General features: G+C 39.9%; 1 protein-coding gene across 1 annotated transcript in view; it reads right to left on the reverse strand.

Moving 5' to 3' along the window:
• Positions 1-7,294: 7,294 nt before the first annotated feature.
• Positions 7,295-20,975, reverse strand: part of MAD1L1 (MAD1 mitotic arrest deficient-like 1 (yeast)) — a gene marked incomplete at its 3' end in the record, with an annotated part of 37,131 nt that continues 23,450 nt past the window's right edge. The window contains exon 9 of the mRNA XM_010186905.1: positions 7,295-7,381. Coding sequence (XP_010185207.1) covers positions 7,295-7,381 — 87 coding nt within the window. The remainder of the gene's footprint in view (positions 7,382-20,975) is intronic.

Genomic DNA, 20,975 nt, shown 5'->3' on the forward strand with positions numbered 1-20,975 from the left:
TGAAAACACTACCCTGAAATACTTTATAAAAATCCATAGTCTTTGATATCTCTCGTTACGGCAACTACAGCAGGTATTCAGGTACACGAGTGTACAGAACCAGAAAATTCACTCTGCATTCTGCCACCAGACTTCCTCTGGCTTCTCATGACTGCTCAGGAAAGCGATAACGATGCTCTAGCGTTACCAATTCAGGGGAAAGATGATTATACGCAGCCTTGTTTGGCTGTTGATGACTTATCATAAAACACCTGAAAGGGACAGTTCGAGAGCTATGGTCAGTACTATTAAGATACTATATGGGAAGAAACAACTGTGTATCATGTCCTTTTGGAGGAGAAGGGAACAAAAAAATCTTAGCAGGTAGAGATAGATAGGAATTAGTGTATTTTAATTGCCTTAAAAATAATTAGGTGCAGACTAGAGAGGATATATGGAGTAGAGATGTTTGTTTTCATTCGTGTGGTCTTCTGGATCTGCATGTGAGAACATGAGGGGCTATGGTCGCGGTATGCAGTGACTCAGCAAACACAAAGCCTCTCCAGAAAACAAGTGCAGACCTCTCGGGCCACATTCCTGTACCTCATCCGTGGGACCATCCTTGTCACTTCAAGGCTGAATCTAAAGATATTACCAAACTAAAGGGCCCTCTTCTTTTCCTACTCAAACAACGTTTTTCACATTGCAGAGACAGTAAAAGACAAATTCCTAAGCACCGGATATCTTAAAGCACTACAATTCCCAGACCTCTCTACAAAGCTTGGTAACAGGCTGAATTCAAGATTTTACATAATAGTACTAGTTTCAAAGTAGAATATTTTTGTACTTCTGCCTACTGCACAGCTGAGATTACGATTTCTGCCTTTGTATTCACATCACAAATATTACATGGATGTAGGGCACTCTTCCTTCGGCCCATCAGCCTCATGTAAATCATTAATTTGATCACGGCATCTCTCAGCTAAAAAGGAAAGAATATGAATAATGAAAATAGATAATAAGTTTTGACTTTAAATTACTTCAGTAATTCTAAATACTCATTCTAGTTTCCGAGAACTGTAGACTAGTATTAACATACATCTATAAAATCTATGATTTTTAGAAATTTTTCACGGAAGAGAAAGATTTATAACGCAGATGTGAGCCATGCATAGAATAAATGCTAGGCAGACTTCTCCTTCCATAACTTTAACAATGCAGCTCCGTGTTGAAACACGAAATGTCTGCTGTACACACACCATCATGAACAGTCTATGCTTCCTACCAAATTAACTGATTATTTTGACACATTTTTCTGGTTAATAACACACACTGCTACCTGGACAACGAAGAGGATGTGGAATCAGCACCTCCAGAGGAGCACTAACAAATGAAAGCTATTGTTCATTCTGGTAATAAAGAGATGCACAAACATCGGGGATGTTAGCAGCAACAACAAGGGTCAGTGACAATCCTGGAATAAGAACAAAAATTAAGAACAGTTAAATAGCTTCTACAGTTTGTTAAATCATTAAAAGTGATCAGAGCACTGAACAGAGGCATTCCACAGATTCCCCTTTAATGATCTCCAAGCAGCAAAGTCAAATAGAAGGTAAAAGACTAATATTTTTACTGGGTTTGCACTATGCAGTTTCCACAGAGCTCCAGGCTGAAAAGATGATACAATTACAGCTGTGTCTGTCCCCTGAAGGCTGCTCTCTAGGCTTTTTCTATATATTTTCATTTAAACAGAAAAAGAGACTACTTCCATGAGCTTCAAAAACCCAAGTTGCCTGGTTTCCAATGGATTTCTCTCTCCAAAGGTGAATATTGACTCAAGTAGGCTTCTCATTTCTCCAGTCCTGATGCTGAATGAACAGTGGCTGAAGAGGCACAACCTCAATAGGAGCCTTACTGCTAATGTGACATTTAAGAGGGTCTTTTGCTTGCAGAGCTCTGGTACCTGACAGGGCATGACCTCTGGCTGCATTGACAGGATGTCTCTCCTGGAGGTACAGACCTGTTTTCCTTAATTTATTATTCTTGAGGCTTCTACCATCTGCCAGACCTGACAGAGCACAACCAGCAAGTTCAAAAGTGTAGGGTAGGCACAGATCTCATCTCCATACACACACAAAGCACAGTAATAAGCGTAACTTCCTCAGGAAATCAGACTAAAAATGGCACAATCATGAAAAGCAAAAGGTCTGGGCAAAATCCCATGTTTTTAGAATTGAAGCATAAGTCAATGTCTTGGCTAAATTATTTTTGCCTTCCTATTTTATGCTAGGGGCTAACTATGAAATAGAAAAAAAACCAGGAAATATTAGTAACTTCCCAGTTAGAGTCATGAATAACCAGATGTTGCTCTGGAAGCTCACTATTTTATTAATATGTTTATTTGGAGAGAGTAGATTGGTCACTTAATGGGACACTATCAGCTACCTTCTGGTACAAAACCACATGAAAGATCCGTTTTGGAGAACAGAAAAAGCAATACCTACCAGTCATTTCTTCATAATATTACTCTATAAATGAATGCAGAATCTGCAAGCAGTTAATAATGCCCTGAAGCACTGTGAATAAACATTTGTCTGGTATTAGGAACACACACACCTCCACATATAAATCAAGGTGCCATATGCCATATAGATGAACAAGAGAAGACAAAAAAAATCCCTACCTTGTCCTATATTAGACATTAAGTGCTTCTTTTGATCACAAAATAACTCATAAAACCTATCAAAAAGCTAGCACTTCTCTCTCTGTCAGATAAAAGACATTTCACTGTAATTAAACTTCTGTCCAACTTTCCAGAAGATTAGGGGAAGAAGCCTGACAGGCTCTATTTATATTTGTGACTGACACTCCTTGGGACATCCAAGGAAAAAAGAAGATGGGCGATAGATTTACAGCACTTCTGAGCTAACGGCACTTATGGAGATGGACGGTTCTGAGCTTATCATCACTCATTCATTGTTTTTTTTTATTTAAAAAAAATCCCTGCTGCCCAACTCAAAAACATTTTCTGTTCAGCTTCCAATCTGAGTTCCCCAGCCTTGCGTGGTTTAGCTTTTTATTTCATTTGTAAGCAACAAGACATACAGCAGGTTGTCTGAGTAAATAAGCTTTACATGATTTATATGAATAAAGGTGGTAAACAACTACGTCTCTTAGCAGAACTCTGTGAGCACTTGGAAGATATTTTTGCAAACATATTCAATGTCTCCTTTTTCTCATATGAAATTATATGTCAAAACACATGGCTGGTTTTCTGATGTGAGGTGATGGGAAGAAGCCATCAGATCCCAACACCAGAACCAAAGATTTACTCCTCGTCCTTTTCTCTGTGTCCTTCATCCTGCTCAGTACTAAAACTTCACCTCCATGTTTCCTTCTATTTGACTTCCTGCAAGATACCTCAATGGTCCAAAGTCAATATTCCACTTCGACAACAAGACTAGAAGTAGAAAAGAAATTATCACTTTGAGAAGGACCGCAAGTAACCAATAATGTACATTTTCATAGCTGTCTTTCAGAACTGAAGCAAAGATCAAACTGTAAGCAGCGTCATTCCTTCGTGTTTAGCCATCTTGGAGAACAACACTGATGAGAAGGGAAGTTTCCCCTACATTTCAAATTCTAGAATGCTTTGCCAGGATTGTTTTAGGAAATCTCTCCAGAGACTCCAAATATGCGGCTTTTCTCACTTTAAAAAAAATAGCTTATCTACTACATCATTTTTCCATAAGAGAAAAGCTACTTGGCCAACTTTCCACATTACACGGTACAACTATCCACTCTTCCTGAAAAAGTCCATTCCAATGTACCACACCTACAGCATTCATGCTCTGGGGGGGGAAATCATGCTCCAACTAATGATGGCTGCACAGTTAAACTGACCCGCTAATTAAACACCTTTGTTTCATTACCTTTTCCTAAAAAGCAGAGCAGGTACACTTCATGCCATTAAAGTGGTCCTACACAATCCTCTTTTCAGCTTTTAAACCTCTGGATTATTATCTTTGTTGTGCAGTTATCGAGCTCTACAACACTTCCTGCTGTTGCAGCTGAAAGTATAATTTACTCTATTTACACAACTTGTAACAACACGCTCCAAACCAGCAGTGAGGTTCCATCACACGCTATTAATGGCACTTTCTGCTACATTACTCAGTGATCCTGAAGCTGTGAAGGGGAGAAGTGAGTTGCTGTATATGTGTTCAGTGCAAGTGTGACCTCTCCTGCACCACAGGAAGGTTTTCCTTCCTTGCAAAAATAGCAAGCTCCAAAGGAGCCCACACTACTCAAACATGTAAACAAGCACAGTTAAAAGAAATTGATTTAAACCCACTGTTCAGGAAACTTGGTCCTGTGGTTCTATGGCTAAAAGCATCCAATCTGTATGATACAGCAAATACGATATGCATCATCATTTGAGCTCTGGGAAGCCTTGAGACACTGGCAATTGCACAGGTTTCCCAAAACACAGCCTGCACTTTGCATCCCCAGGCCAGAAGCAGGGGGAAGATCAAGTCAAAGGCTGATTTGTAATGATGCAGCCTTATTGTGGTGTGATGACCTCTACTGCCTTTTTTACTAACAGAAACACTGGCTCTACAAAATACACAGTAATAAATGGAAAGCAGTTCACTTCTGGAAGAGTGAGACAAAATAAATTTACTCTGCTTAGTGAGGCCATATGCCAGTTGGAAGATGTTGTTACCAGTGTGTTTGTATACCATAACTCTCCATTCCAGATCAACCACAGGACACTGAGAAGCAGTTGAGCTTGATGTGTCTCCAGTTTTACAGAAATGGATGGGACCTTACACAGCAAATTTTTCCCTTGAGATATCTTTTCCATGCCTGGTTTGTTTTCTGAAGTCAAGCCCTGCTCACATCTCGCTGCATTATTAACTAACTCCTGCTTCGCCACCAAGCATCTCCTCTTATCAAAAAGAAACTGAGGGCTATTTGTCAGGTTGGGAGACAAACAGCAGCTAGCAAGTGTCTATCACAGGCACTAAATAATGTAGGAAAGGAGCCATTACTGGAAAGTGATGAACAATAACGTGACTGCAGTGTAAAGACAGAGAAAGAATAATCCGCATGCAAAAACCCCTTCCAGGCACTCTGCTGCCTGTGTTCAGAAGCTCAGCAATGGCCAAAAACACATCACTGTACAAAGACCCAGTGTCAGCCATTTAGGGAAGGGGGTCACATCACCGTCTTCAACACCACACTCAAACCTCTTCTAAACTGTAGTTTGCACTGCAGGCCTGGCTTACTTGTTGCTATCGGTGATTCACCACTTGCCATAAAATTAAATTCAGATGCCAGCTTCTCATGGTGTTTTCTTAAACATTTACCAAATCAATTTTAATGAAGAAAATTAATCAAAGCTTCTTAGGGTAGAAAAAAAACCTTTTGTCTTTGTACTGCACATTACTCTGTACGCACATAGCCACCGACTTTATAAATCCAACCCAGTACTGTCAGTACTGAAGACGTTTCAACTAAGGGCAAACGAATTTGTAGCTTAAAAAAAACAATAGAAAGCTGCATAAGTGCTGAGCTCCATCACTAGAGGGAGTCGTGATCACATATTAAGTTACTGTAATACACAGACCATTCTGAACACAATTATGAAACAAATAAAAGAGTAGACCATCAGTTAAATCTGGACGTCACTCAGGGAAAAGAGAAAATTAGATCTGCTCCCTTAACAAGGTTTTATTTCCAGAGATTCAAGACCTTCTCCAGGGAACTTTCAAATCATCTGTAATGAAAGGTTTTTAAAAATGCATCTTATTGCCTACATTTAAGACAGAATAAGGTATGTAACAGAAGAAATCAGAAATTACCACTTTTGGAAATGACACACAGCATTTCATCAAGAAAATGTGAGAATTTTAATTTAAGCAGCTTTACAGACCATTTCACTTGAAATCAAAAAGTAATCTTAATCATGTTTTTATTTTTAAACTAAATTGGCACAATTACACCCAGCATGAACAGACACTACCAAAAGGCTGCATTTCCAACAAATGGCCCCTTGGCCATTAATAAATCTAGAAAAAGCATTTCTCTGACAGGCTGTGAGAAGCAGCCTGGAAAAAAAAAAATCAATACCTTAAACATTACCACCACTCTTTTATTTGATCATTTGGTCAGCTGTGGGGTTGAGGGTTTGCTTAGTTTATTTTTAATATATGAAATGTCTTTCTTATATTGGTGAGAATTTTTTCCGCCCTTTAAATTTCTTAGCAAAAACCACAAAACAAATTGGACGGCTGCGCTCCTGGGAATTTACACTTGGCTAACAATTTCACAACTGACTAAATAGTTTCCTTAACAGCAGCAACACACACGAAGCTTTTAAAGCCCAGCTTGAATCCTGTCCATCATTACTCAGGCAGAGCCCACAACATGCTCATCACTTGAACCAAAATCTACCACGTATCTCAGGAGACACACGAGCAAATGCAGCCCAAGACAAACTACGAGTGCTTGGCCAGTGCTCAGTTACACAGTATCTGACTCCTTCACATTCAACATGCTTACACCCAAGGTTGAAATTCTTCACACTTCTGTTGCTTAGACAAGTCAGCAAACATCTTGGCAAGGCAAGAACAGACAACAGGTTCCTAACGTGAGGAAATAAAACAGTTTGGGAAGCAAGAATATGTGCACTGATGACAAACGCTTTCTGGCACGCTATGGAGCTGTGTTATGTGTAACTAATGCAGTCTGGAAAGTTGAGCAGACAAATTCATTCCCCTATTAGATATTCACTCCAACACCAGTGCAAAGCCTTAAACACCCTCTAGTTTCTCACTCTGAACACACTGCTCCTCCCAAAGTCCAGCAGTGCTTTGCCACCAAAACCACAAACTTACTTTTCTACCACCATCTATACAAAGCGGTCCTAGAAGTAGTCAAATCCCAGTCCTCAGGGCTCTTACTCCCTTTCCCATACACAGATGGCTACTTTGCACATTCCCTTTCCAGACTGAATGGTCTGGGAAAGCAGCTCACTTCCCCTTGCAAACACTTCAGTTCATAAAACAACGCTGGATAAACTCTTCACTGCATCCACCCACAGTTCTTCATCTTTTTCTTCCTGCAAGGAGTTAAGTAAGCAAAAACCTCTTCATCAACATGGGAAAGAACAGAAGATAGCATAGGAGGCTCCACAGAACAGGAAGGAGATCTGAAGAGCCGTTCTCTCAGTTTGCAGTCCTTGTTTTCTTTCTACGTGCTCCAATATAGCAGTGTCTTGCTACCGGCATCCACAATTGGTATCACTCACCTGTTTGTGATGTTGGAGTTCTGCTCTTTCAGCACAAGCTCCCTTTGCTGCAGGGCCACAATTTGCCTTGAGAGATCATCAGGTGTCCTACACAATTAAAACAAAACAGAAACTTTTAACAAACCATGGGTTGAAAAACTGTGTTCCCTACATAACCATAAAAAAGTCTCACCAAAAACATACAAGGCAATTTCACCAGGCCAAAGTTGCTGCAGTCCCTTAGAACACCACAGGATTGCATCCTGGTCAGCTTACAGGAAACCTGCTTTATTACAGTCATTGCTGTAATCACCATCCAAGTCGCAGCATCTCACCACTGTTGACTTTAACCCATAAACCAACTCCAAAGCCGTAGAGTCAGCAAGGCCAAATTCTTCAAAGCAAGCAGCCTGCATGAACATTGATACAGGTGAACATAAAACTTAACACTTGAACACACACACACCTCTTTTTCTTTTAACTTACATAAGAATAGGTATTCACAACCTCCTCCCCATCCCAGTGCTCGGCACAGCTACACAGGGATGAGCACACCCGGCGTTCCTCTAATCGCTGCTCAACCACAGAGTCTCAGTGGAGCACAAACACAGGATTAGTACCAAGAGGGTAAGAAAAGGAGGAAGTAAATGTACATATGAACTGTTCAGTTCAACAACTCTGGCTACTGCCGAGTACTCTGAGAGTGCAGAGGTTCAGCTACATCATGGGTGACTCAAACCAGTGTTCCCACACAATTACCAATGCACTGACTCCAGAGCCATGGAGAGAAAAAAAAATAAAAATAAATCCATCAGATCACAGTTCAGATACTGCTCTGATAACCCTTTCTTGTCAAAGAGATCAAAGATTTCTACAGGAGTGCTAGTAGCAGCTCTGAAGTTGTCAAAAATAGGTTTCTTTTTTCATCAAATCCAATAACAAGTTCTTAAAGATAGTGGAATGGGATCAAGATAACTCTAGGCTGGCAGTCCTAGAAACCACTATCCCACATCAACAGTCTCTGCAGGAGATAACCGTTCCTTTCAGAGACCGCTCTTTAAATCATGAGTGCAAGAGATTCAACTCTAAATGCAGGCAATTTATGAAAAAATACCAAAAAAAATTCTCTTGAGCCACCGTTAAGGGTTTTCCATCCCAAAACAGAAGCGTCTATATCACAGGAAGTAAAGCTGGAAAGGGCATCACAGTGTGCACTGGGTACATCCTTTTGCTACACCAAGATGCATCACCCTCAAAGGGGAAGAGTGACCCAAAATTGAAAGGGATTTTTCATAAGGAGCCACTGGGAAGCTGGTTTTACAGAAGTGAGATCTGTACAAACACATTCTGCCATGTTCCCCAAGATGCAAGTTGAGGCTTCACTGCAGCTGGCAGATTAAACTAAGACTGGTCAGATTTTACGTTATTCAAATACAGCCCTGGAATGAGGCTCCTGCCACTCCAAAAACTGAAGAGGTAGGAGACTGAATAGTAACTGAATAGGAGACATGCCTCTAGCTTGACCATTGGGATTCTAACTGAATCGAGGACTAAAGAAGCCGTTTCTCTGATGATGCCACTTCCAGACAACTGTTCCCATAGAGAAAAGGCATCACTTTTCCTCTTTAATCATCTGTCACTTCCAGCCAAGTGAAAATCGGTTAAACCCCGAGCTGATGCACACAGTCAGGATTCAGCTCTGGCAATTGCAATTCAAAGGTTTCTGCTTTTTGCTTCCAGAATTGCACACTTGTAGGCTTCCTCGGCAGAAAGTTTTGAAGCCTCTAATACCACTTGTGTTACATGCAAGTCTTAACAGTCGATACATAATAAAACAGATGGACTGGAGAACTGAATTCAACCCAGTCTGATGCAAGCCACATCTCCCCATAACCCAAGAGCACAGGAAAAACAACACTGGTTTCTTGGAAACACAGCTCTAAAGAGCTCAAATCTAACACTGCTCTAAGGTAGTTTTCCAAGTTGGAGGACTTGAGATTCTTCTGCTGATACGTAAGTGGAGAACTAAATGATAACATACACCAGAAAGTAGAAGACAGTTGGTTTTGCATGCTCCACAATGTCTGCACGGGGAAAAAATAACAGAAAAAAACCTACAAGAGAAGCCTATAAAGCTACAATCTGATTTCAGCAGGGGTTCACTAGCTCCTATCTGCAGGAAGCAGACCTCTGACTCAGATTTTTTTTCCATGTATTAAGGAAGTAGGTGTTCTCTTTCCACAGTAGTTTCTAACTAGAAATCTAGAGATAAGGTCAGCATAAAGGCAAATTTGTGTTAGTGCTGACAAGAGTAAAAAAAATTACAAATTATGTTTCCCTTCCCACTTCATCATCTTTCACCTACTGGAGTCACCAGAAGCTAAAAATCAGAAAATACCAGACAGAAATGGACTGGATACGCTTATTCTGTTTGGCAAAAAGAAGCTGTAAGCAGACACAGTGATTTCAACATGGACAATCTTTGTAAAAGTTAATGCTAAGTCAACAAGGGTCCGAAAAATGCAGTTCTAAGCCTCTCATCATACACCCAAATATAACAGATTTATCACAAGGATAGTTAGTAGCAGGCATTTCTCTGGCCACGTTGAGTGCCAACCCCCAACACCAGTGTTTGGTCCCAGTATCAATGAAATAATTCCACAGATTTTTAAATGGGCAAAGGGAGTATATTTGCCTTGATTTTTTTCTCATTTTCTCAGAAATTCATACCATGATGTATTAGGACTGAGAAAGAGAACTGAAATTAATCCAGTAGTAAAATGAGACAGGATTACAAAGCCACAGATTTCTAGTAATGACAGCTACTGACGGATTTCCAACAAAAAACAATCCTCCTCATCTGGTCAGCAATTCAAACCAACGATCAGCTTCCAATCCCAGTTTCAGCAGTTGGCAGCTTTAGGTTTACACTTAGTTCTGGAGGATGATCTATTGCCATTAGATACTGTTTGTTGGTTTTTTTTAAGTGGAGTGGCATAGATATATATAACAGAAAATAAAGTCAATGGGTATTAACGCCCTCTAAAGAAGAGTTTGCTTTCTGTAAAACTAAATCATGTCAGGTGGTAAGAGACAAAGGTGCCCCTTGCATGCATTCTGCTGCCAAACACCTTTATTGAGAGATTTCAAAGCCCGTTTTCTGAGGTCTACATCCCATCGTGATCACACACCAGTTGGCAAAAGCCTAATTTACACAGTTCCAAGTAGAGGAATGATGCTGCACGCACATGAAATTAAATCAGAAAAGCTTTCAATCTGAAGAGATTTGGACAACTCCCAAAGCACTGTAAATACCAACCAGGCCTCATTGCTGGAAAGAGCCCTCTCATTTCACAAGATTCTGAAAACAATGCTGCATAAAGAGAGAAATTTGTTGGCATCACAGCACTCATGTAATGTGTTCTGACCTCGAGAGCCTTTGCTGGATGGGCAATGTTTGTATGGCATTTGTGCTAAGCTCTGTCCGTTCTCTTAAGAGCTGCTACCAAAAGCAGTATTAGAAAGCCAAGAAGTCTGCTTTAAGAGAACCTGACAATATTGCTTACCAATACAGCTCCTTGAGGGAAGTTTGAAACTCTGTCCTCACATTAGCAAAACCAGAACTCCCTTTCTGAAAGACGCTATTTTGTGCACTCTGTTTGCCCGGCAAACCTACAGCTTCCTTCCCCATGCAACGACGGGGACCGTGGAACCATGAAAAATACACAGCTAGTTTGCATCAGCCATGCAAAATCCTATAAATTAAACACACACATTTAGCGGTATGATTCAAGAGCAGCGCGTTATTAAAACTGAATCATACGCTACATAACTATAAAAAGATAACATGAAGAGCAAGTGACAAAGTGCTTCCAAAATGCAGGGGCAGATTAAATCCCTGACTTCAGTTCCTCTCTCCTGGGTAAGACTCAAGGAGCCAAAAGGCTGACTGTTCTTCCTCTGTCCCACCATCCCATCCCGAGACCACATTTCCTTCTGCAATAACATTTAAGCAAAAATCAGTAAAAAACAAACCAAACAGGAGAATTTAAACCTAATTTGGAAATGAGATTTTTTTGGCCCGTAGTGACTTAGTCCACCATAGCTTAGCAGCACAGTAAGGCAGGAGGAGAGGGACAAAACTGCTGCTCTTCGACTTCCTTTGAAGTACAAATTTGAAAAAGGAGCAATTTAAGAATGATAAAAACCTAAAACTGTGAAACAAGTGAAAAATTAACTTAGTGGGATGCCCATCCAAGTCACTCCATGACTTTCAAGGACCCACTGGCACACTTTTTAAACTTTCACAACAAGGAAAATGGTTTATGCAATTTTGCATGGGTTTCTGTGGGGTTTTTTAATGCACACAACTGACTTTTCGCTAGAAAGTTCTGTTGAACTGTCTGAAGTTAAGGACCTATTACCATTTCAGTATAAACTGTGACAGTTACACACTGAGAATTAGCTGTTGAAGTAACGTTAAACTAAGACTCAGTAAACAGATTAAAATGCTAAAGCAAAAATTGGAATTTTTTTAATTTATAATTTATTGGAACGTCAACTTCTTCTTGCTTCTATAAAATGTTTCAAAACTCACAGCAAAGGAAGAGGTTTGATTGTAGCAAGGCAGCTGACATTAAATTTTAACTATGGAGGTGCAAGACAAAAGTACAACTAAATAGAAAAACAGGCACAGTCAACTCTGTTTGAAGGACTAAGTTCTTCACGACTCTTTCTTTAAATTACATTTGTTTGAAACTACCAAACTAACAACACACTACACTAAATTACGCAGAATTACTTATTTTTGGAAGTTGAAGTAACGTTTCTCTCCACAGTTTTAACTCAGTATGAATATACAATGACACAGATTTGGTCGCCTCAACCAAGTCATATTAAATTGAAATGGAACATTCCCAGATTTTTGGCACAGCATTTCAGGTGGATCCAGAAACTGTTTTACACTTGAGTATAATTAACTGATAAAGGCCAGGGACAGAAGTCTTTCCCAAGTGTTTAAGAGAATCAGGCACAGAAAGGGAAGCACATGTGCTTCTTTCTCTTCAATTAAAACTATCAGTGTTTTTCAGGTTTTTTTGTTGGCTTTTAAAGGCAGTCTCCTACATGCATGAAGCCTGGACTTTGTTACTTATCTGTTTCTGTATTATGTATAAGAAACACAAGAAGATTTTTGAATTCTCCTCTCCCCATGAAGGGCCTTTCCCACTTTTCAATGAATCTTCCTATGCAGCAAAACAACAGCATCTGAAGAGCAGACACAGAACGGTAACATGACAACAACAGAAGATCTCTGCAAAGGCATTTTAGTTGTTTTAAATATTTCTGTGTGATTAGAAAGGCTGTGGAATGTCTGTAACAGCCTCTCTGTATGTTTGAAGTGAGTCCCCCAAACATCCTATTTGTTTCTTGGAGCTCTACAACTGTTTTAACTCCTCTATATCTGGTTTACCAGACTCCTGCTTATTTCTTAAACTCCACCAGCAAGTCCAAAAGTGGCTCAGTTCCTGTGCTGAATTGCCCTTTAATAAAGTACAGCAAATAATAATAACAACAGCACATACACACTTCTCAAGATACGGCAACACAGAGTCCTTAAGTTTAATTTAATAACATTGCTACCAAGATCTGGTGTCCAGGCCTGGAAGTTCTGCAAGTTCAGTTTGACAACAGCACTTTATTCTCTTGCCAAAAAGCCCCTTCAAGCTCCAGTCCAGGTGGTGACACTTATTTGTTAAGGCCTTCATGCCTACCTCCTCTCTCTCCACTGCTGACTATGTTAACTAAACCGTACGGTAAGGAATCTGCTACACTCATTTCTCACAAAAACAAAGTCTCAAAATTTCCTAGGCACTTAGGACACATTCAATATTTTGTAACACTGTGATTAAAATGTTTTGAAGAGCACTTACTTCATTCATCCAAATGAAGGTGCTAAGAGCTGTCAAAAAAGTAATAATAACGTATACCTTCCACTGTTTCTCCAATAAATTGCGTGCTTAACAATTTGTGTATGAAGTGAACAGAGGAAATCTGAAGTGTAAACTGAAAGCAATCTCAGCTTGTGAGGCTCCCTCCATTTAGGAAAGAAACCTCTTATTTGTGTATAGATCAAATCAACAAATCCAATTGCTCTTCACCAAAGCAAATGTCCCCATTAAGCACTCAAAGTAGAAGAAAAACTTATTTGTAGGAAAGCATTTAAAGTGTTTATAAGTGTCTTGACAATTCTAAAGACAATTGGTATGTCTATTCAAGCAACTGCAAAATTAGCAATTAATCCAATCAAGCCGTAATTTGAAGAGGAGAGGAAAAAAGGGAAGAAAACAATAATAGATTCCAGCCAATAACAGTTTCTTGGGTTTCCATGAAAAGGGTTTTTCCTTTGAAAGTTAATGATATGACATCATACCAACTAATCTTTCAAGTTTCTTTTCCACTTTAAAGATCTATTTAAGAGCTCAACAAGATAAAAATTAACATTACTTTTGAAAAGAATTAATAATTTGGTAGGTATTTCAACATTCCAGTCTTTTTTCTTATCCCTGCCACTGCTCTAACAGCAAGCACAGAACAAACCCCTGAAACTTTGTAAGCACACACACTGCATATTTGAATGTAACCTTACAAATGACAGGCTTTGATAGACCTCAAGGAGCAGGAACATTTTACACAGTAGTATCAAACCTGTTGATCTGGAAGGTAAGATAAAAATAATCAGCTTTTTCTGGTTTGAGTTCTGGGTGAAGATCAGGTCATCCCATACCGAATCATATGGTGTGCAGTTTAGAGCTTTGAGCGGTCATGGTTAAACAAAAGCAATTTTCTCTGGTTTGACTAAAAACAATGCTAGAGCACATGGCTGAGGCCTTTCCAAAAGGAGACCAGCTCACACAAATCCTCATTGCTGACTCCCAGGCTTTTCTCCTCCAGGTGCAATTCAGCGAGAGCAGTGGAGCAAATCTCATTGCCTGCTGCCACTGAAGCGGCAGTCGCTGGCTTTGCTTGGTTCATTTTCTGCCACAAGGTCTGGATCAGGTTGCTCAAATTCCCGCTTTCAACGTGAAACTGTGAACTGCCTCAGCTGCCTTCTCATCAAAACATATCCTGAAGCTCTCATCGAGCTCACAGTGCTGCACTATGAGCCAGGTAAATCAGCCATATGGAAAAAGCAATAAGAGTGAGAGACACATGAACTGTCAGTCTGGCTCCCAAAAACTGGTGAGAACTCAGGCTATGTCACAAGAGATCCACCATCATGTCATCAGTTCGGTTTTTGGGGTGGATGAGTAATTGTATGCTCTCTCTCAAAGATTTGTTTTAGTACTGTCAAGACTAGACTTTTAATAAAATCAAAACTAACCTATGCTTTAAACAGAAAAAAGATGCACCAGCCCAGAGAAAGTACGTAAGTAGCAAGGGACACAGAGTTAACTAGAAAAATACAATAACCTATACTGAGCACATACTAATGGCAAGTACATCCCCACACAAGCTCAGTCTGCACTGCTGCTAACCCACACGGATGTCCTTCAGCTGCTCTGCTGTTTCTCATTACAGCACCAGCCTGACCACTTGGTGTGACTGAAGCAAAACTTGCTGTGCTCTCCACTCTCCTCTGCTGCCATTCTTCAGGCTTTCTGGCACAAAAGCTAATAATTTGTAGCATAAATAATGCATAAAAAGAATGTATTGACTCAAACTCTTACTTATGCTTGACATTTTTAAAACAATCAAAGCGTGCTTCGCCATGCCCTGTTCTCGACTCTCAGACAAAACCAAAAAAACCCAATCTTTTTGGTATTATGATACAGCTGAAATCAGTTCCTTCTTGCAGAATGCACTGCTATGCCTTATCCCAAAGTGTGGGGGGGGGGCGGAATGGGGGAAGATAGCCCAGATATTTCAATCACGCTGTAACACAAAAAAATTTTCATTTGGCTTACACTCAGTTACACAAAATAAAACTGTTTATAAAGGCAATAATAAGTGATCTAATATACAACTCAAGAAACATGGAGCATATCTGCAAAGCTATTAAATATTCTGTATGCTATGTTTCTCCAATATGAGAAAACAAACAGGTGTTAAGGTCTTCCCTTCTTCCTGTCTTAGGTTATCCAGGAAGCACAGCAAACCTACTGTACTTACTAATCCACAAGAACCAGTGTCTGAAATGCTTTCAAACCACTCTTTGGTTTGATGCAGGGAAAATCCTTGGTATCCAGCAACAGGGACTCCCTACAGCGGCAGCATTCTCCAGCTCAGTCAGCGGCACCGTATTCCCCATCCCACTCTTCTGTTTTGGCTGGATCTCAACACTGCTCCACCTCTTATTAAAAAAAACAAGAGCCCTACACATGAAGGAGAGCAATCCTTAAGCACCTTGAGCATTTATTCACAATCAGTTTGAAATTCTAAACCAATTACAGCCCTGTACAGCCCTGGGTAACAGTTCTTAAACTTTTCCAAAATAATCCCACTGATTTGAGATCAAATAAGAGAATAAAAAACAAACCAAACTTCTAAAGCACCTTTTAGCTATTTACCAGTATTAGCACAGCAGTAGTGAAGTTGGAAGTGATCATAAAGGATTTTCAAAAATGGCTGTTGCTGCTCACATGCTAGACCAGATATCAGCACGATCTTCACAATTACAGAAGCAAATGGGGTTTTTCTCAATTGGCAATTTAATTTAGTGAATGTAATTACATATTAATGATGATGATGAAAGGAAATTATTGTGGCACAGAATTTCGTACCTACAGCCCTTAAGATTTCAAACACGAAATGTAAACTCATTTTAAAAAGTAATGTTTCATTTTACTGCAGCAGCAGCAAAAGCCATTTTGAATCTTTTACCCCATCATGAACTTAATTTGAGGGGGGGTGGGAAACAGCTAAAAGGAAAAATATTGCCATGAAATGAATAAAATCACTTATTTGAGGGAGTCATAGCTAAGGTAGTTTTTCCTACAGTTTCCATTTGTCAATGGAGATGGAACAATCACCGTGCCAATTCAGAGCTGGGCAGAGGGGACAGCGTGAACTGCTTTAGCGTGAACTACTTTCTGAGAAAAATTAAGGCTTCACAAGGGAGTTGGGGAGGGAGGAGTAAATCAAACTAATCTAAAGAACAGAATCACAGCAGGATACCAATTATTTATTCCAATCACATGGGCATCCTAAGATTTTCAAGTTATCTGGATAACTGTAAGTAATGGTAGGTAAAAAAATTAGTATGTGAAAACCACAGGCTGACATACAAAGATATGCTCACTGGAAAAAGTCTGAGTAGACAGATGATGTATCTTTGAAAGATCTATCATTCAACAGGGGATCATTAGAAACCCCGAGAACTATTTCAGGCCAATTACTGGGATTACACGAAGCTGGGAAAGTGTCCTGACAGCCAAAATAAAGGTAATAAATGAAACTTCTAAATTTCACATCAATAAATGAAAGCGAGTTCAGAAACTTGCTCCTCACTAAGCTGAGGGCCCGCAGGGGTGGCTGGTGATCACAGCAGGATCTCAAGTAGAAGACTTAACTCCTTAGCTTTCAATTTAGTCAAGAATGTTCATGCAAATAAACAGAGTTAGTAACCCTGACATAATGTTACTGAACCTCTGCCAGTTCCATTCTGCTAAGTCACTTCCACAACATCTAAAGGCACTCAGACCAGCCTAGGAATCACACAGCAGCAGCTGCTTTTCACAGAAGGGGAAAAAACCAAACCAAAACAACACAACTCCCATGTATCCAACAGACCCTTCTGGCATAACTTCTACCCACACGGAAATTACTACCACAGAGACACCATTTGTACAGAAAACCAGGGCTTCTGTCTGATAAGAACGGGAGTTAACACCGTAACCAAGACGTATACACACTGACAATGTGTATATTTGACTATTTTACAAATTTCACTAAATCGATAGTCTTGTTCTTTTGACACCTCTCTGAGATAATCCTTGCAGAATATTAATTCACCTGAATCCTTGTATTGTTTTCAACGTTGTTATTGATCACATTGTTTTCACAGACTCTTATCAGCTGAAAATATTAGCCAGGGGTAACACAAAATCCCTAATCTTGAGCAAGAAGAAGTACTATTAATGACTGCCTACAGGTCCTTGTGAGAGTCTAGACCATATTTTCAGCTACTTTTATATAAAGTGATTTGACATCCCATATATTATTCTTATTTACTTCTGATTACAATCACATACCTCTTCAATCTCACAAAAAAATGGCCACTTTAAACTGCAACTTTGAAACTACAGTAAAAGTTATTTTAACTGTTCTTTTTTCATATCATCCAATACCATCAGTCATGGGTAAATTTATGATGACAATTTTAGAAAGAATGAAAAAACCACTGCTTATATGTTTAGCTGGAATACTAAGTTATTCTTTCAGTCAGAAAATTGAAGTTAAACCTGTTGATTAATTAAAAACTATCCAAACTCAAGATTATTTCAAAGCTTTTCACAGCAGATGTCTCACCTCTGGCAGAAGCAGAAAGTGAAACATCCTATTTTCAGCAAATGTAGGAGGTTAAAAACTTTACTGAAGTACAGATAACACACGGCTGATAATTGTATTTATCATGACAATCAATAGTGGAACAAATAACGTAGAAAATGCCTAAGGAAACTGCGCTGTCAGGAGCGGCATATTCCTACAAGTTCTTTGTATTAAGGTGGCACAAAAGCATCAGCTGCCACTGAGGCTCCATTCCTGGTGGATACATCGAGTGCGCAATACCCTTGGGGTAAGGCCAGATTTCTCTAGAAACCAGACCAAAGCAGGGCCTTAATTTTAGAACGTAACGCACAAAGACTTTAAGCAATCTGACTGGGGACACCCAAAAAACTCTGCAATTAACTGCAATGTCAGAAAATTTAATCCCATAGTGATTTAAAGGATGACTGAAGCTATGAACCATATAAGTTGTACCCTAAATCTTTTTAGCCTGTAAAGCAGTCAAGTATCCATATGCAACACTATTTTTGAGTGCCATACTATAAGTTAATTCTAAAATATGGGTTTAAATCCTAGCTTTTTGCTTAGTCTAGCCTAACATTTAGCTAGCACATCAGTTCCTGGTTTGAACAAATCCACACGCACATGAGCTCACTGTCTGCAGCCCCCCACCATCTGTCCTGGGCTCCCCACTTAATGAAGCACATTTCTCACTCAGCTGTCCACAAGCTGGCAAGCGAGCGTAACTCCAGGAAAACGAATTACACACGTCCCCAGACACATGTAAATAAAACGAAGACATTTCAGATTTACAGCGCTGCCTTCAAACCCGCTCCCCCAGCTCAGGGAGGATTAAAAAGGACTTCAAAGAAGCCCGAGTTCCAATTAAAACACTGTGACCACCCTGGGGACGCAAAAATATTCCTCTGATTAGTGAGATGCGCTCTTTGAACTGTTTAGATAAAAAAAAGCTTTCATAACTTTAAACAAATGCAGTAATTCTCTCTCATACTTTATTTTTTCCAAAAGTTTCTAACAATTTAATATTCAAAGTGAAGGACAAATAGCATTTCAGACAGAAAGTTTTATGGAAGCCCATTAACACATCAGCTCTAGGCAACCACTAACAAGCAGGAGCCGTACCCAGACCTAACCATCGCAGTCCCAGTACAAACCAGATGACGCAAGCCGTTACAAGAACCCAAAAAGTGTCATTGTTGCTACAGTGGTGCTGGCAGCCCAGTATTACAGAAATAAGGTATAAAACCCAATCTCATCAGCTCTCAGAACCATTGAAGGGCAGAGCACATCAATGCCACCTCATTTTGAAATTCTACTTTCTTTCCTTAGCATCCAAATCTCCCAAACCGCACATATGAAGTGTCTCATATCCAAGTCCTTCAACACACCGTGTCAATAAAACAGCTGCCCTCAGCCTTGGCAATAAGCACAGATATGAATAAAAAAAGCTCCTCCTATGCTTCCCACAAAAAGAAAAGAAGGAAAAAAACCAAACAACTTACACCACCCCCTCAGTGTTTCATTCCTAAAACGAGAGTTGGGTTACATAGTCCAAAAGTTTTAACATCAAGAATGATGACCATTAAGAACCAATGCAGGGAAAATAAGTGAGTCTTAGAGCACGCCAAAGCAGTCAGAGCTAAGTGGATATAATAAACCTGCCTGTGAAAGCCAAACCCCAATCACCATCATCCAGAAATAATGAATAATTCATGTCAGAAGGAAACAGAAGCAGACTTTAAGACTTGTTCACAGAAAGTGGAACTGCTATAGCGTAATCGCATTAAAGACGTAAACAGGGGCATTTCAGCAATGACTGTGCTCCTGGTGCCAGCTCGTTCTCAATCCCCAGTACCTCAGCTCAGCTGCCTGCATCGAGCACAGGGCTCGGAGCAGCCAAAAGCAATTATGGCTTCCCTGTGTCTGCCACGGGGTCCTGTGAGTGGGATTAAGACAAGGACTGGACTGGTGTCACAACCACTTTGACACCGTCTTGGCTTGCTTCTAGCATCAAGTTGTAGGCACTTCCAATGCCTGAAGCTACCAGGGGACGCACTAATAAAATTAGATGAACAACAGTCTCTAAAATTTGAAATGTATTCACAGAGGAGAAAGAGCTCCTATTTTCTCCATTGAAAGAAACAAACATCCCTGTTTCACAACACTTTTCCATCCTTCCTTGTAGGCACGTTTCTCTTCAAGATCTTACTTATCCCACTCTACAATACAGCGTACAGGACTACCCACAACCAGTGACTTTTTCTTTGTTGAACAGACGGCACAGAACCAAGCAGACAACAATAAAGAGGTAAAACCATCCTTCTAGAAGTCTGCACAACGTCTGCCCCACAGAAGATCTCCAGGATCTGCAGCTTCCCGATTCTGCTTACTGCTGGTGTGACTGGTCTGTACAACAGATCCATACTTGAGGAAAGGTTTATCAGATATTCCTGACTTCTCAGATTCCACTTGAGCTCGATTGGGAAGATACTGCAGAGCACTTACAACCTCAGTGTAAATGGGAGTCCTGTTTAAACAGTAAGTGTTACATAGCTCTGATGCTAAAGGTGTCTACTTTAGACAATAGTTTCAATGAGCAAGCACAAATGAAAGCTGCAGATGTTAAACCACAAAACAATTTGAAGTTACTGATGTAGAGCTGCCTCAGTTAGCTTCCCTCCTCCTAAGCTTGTCTGAATTCTCAAGTTTTCCTGTTACGTTACCGAGAAAATTTTTAATTTACTTCAACCATTCTGGTTTATCACTTGAGCATTTGCCAGACAGAATCATTCTCCAAGCTCAGCTCAACCCTCCCCCCTCTGCTGATCCACCCTCATACAACTCCCCACTCGAGAAGCATCTCAAATAAACAGTGTCAGACTTACAAATTTCATATAGAACTTGATACCTCCACTATATTTCATACTTAACCTTAACATCAAGTCCAGGATTTCTGAATTGCCAAAACCCCTTTTTTCTACCACATTTACTATAATTTGTTTCACAAGGAAAAAAATCTGCACAAAGCATATGACACAGACAAGACACTTAAAATTTTGCAACTAATGCTTATGCAGTGCAAAGAGCTCTTTGTAAAGCCACATCTTCACGTTCCACCTTTCACACAAGGAGATGAACTTTTCAATCAGTGTGAAAAACACACAGAAAGGTTCAG

Source organism: Mesitornis unicolor, unplaced genomic scaffold, assembly GCF_000695765.1.
Source record: "Mesitornis unicolor isolate BGI_N332 unplaced genomic scaffold, ASM69576v1 scaffold21156, whole genome shotgun sequence".
Classification (NCBI taxonomy): Eukaryota; Metazoa; Chordata; class Aves; order Mesitornithiformes; family Mesitornithidae; genus Mesitornis; species Mesitornis unicolor.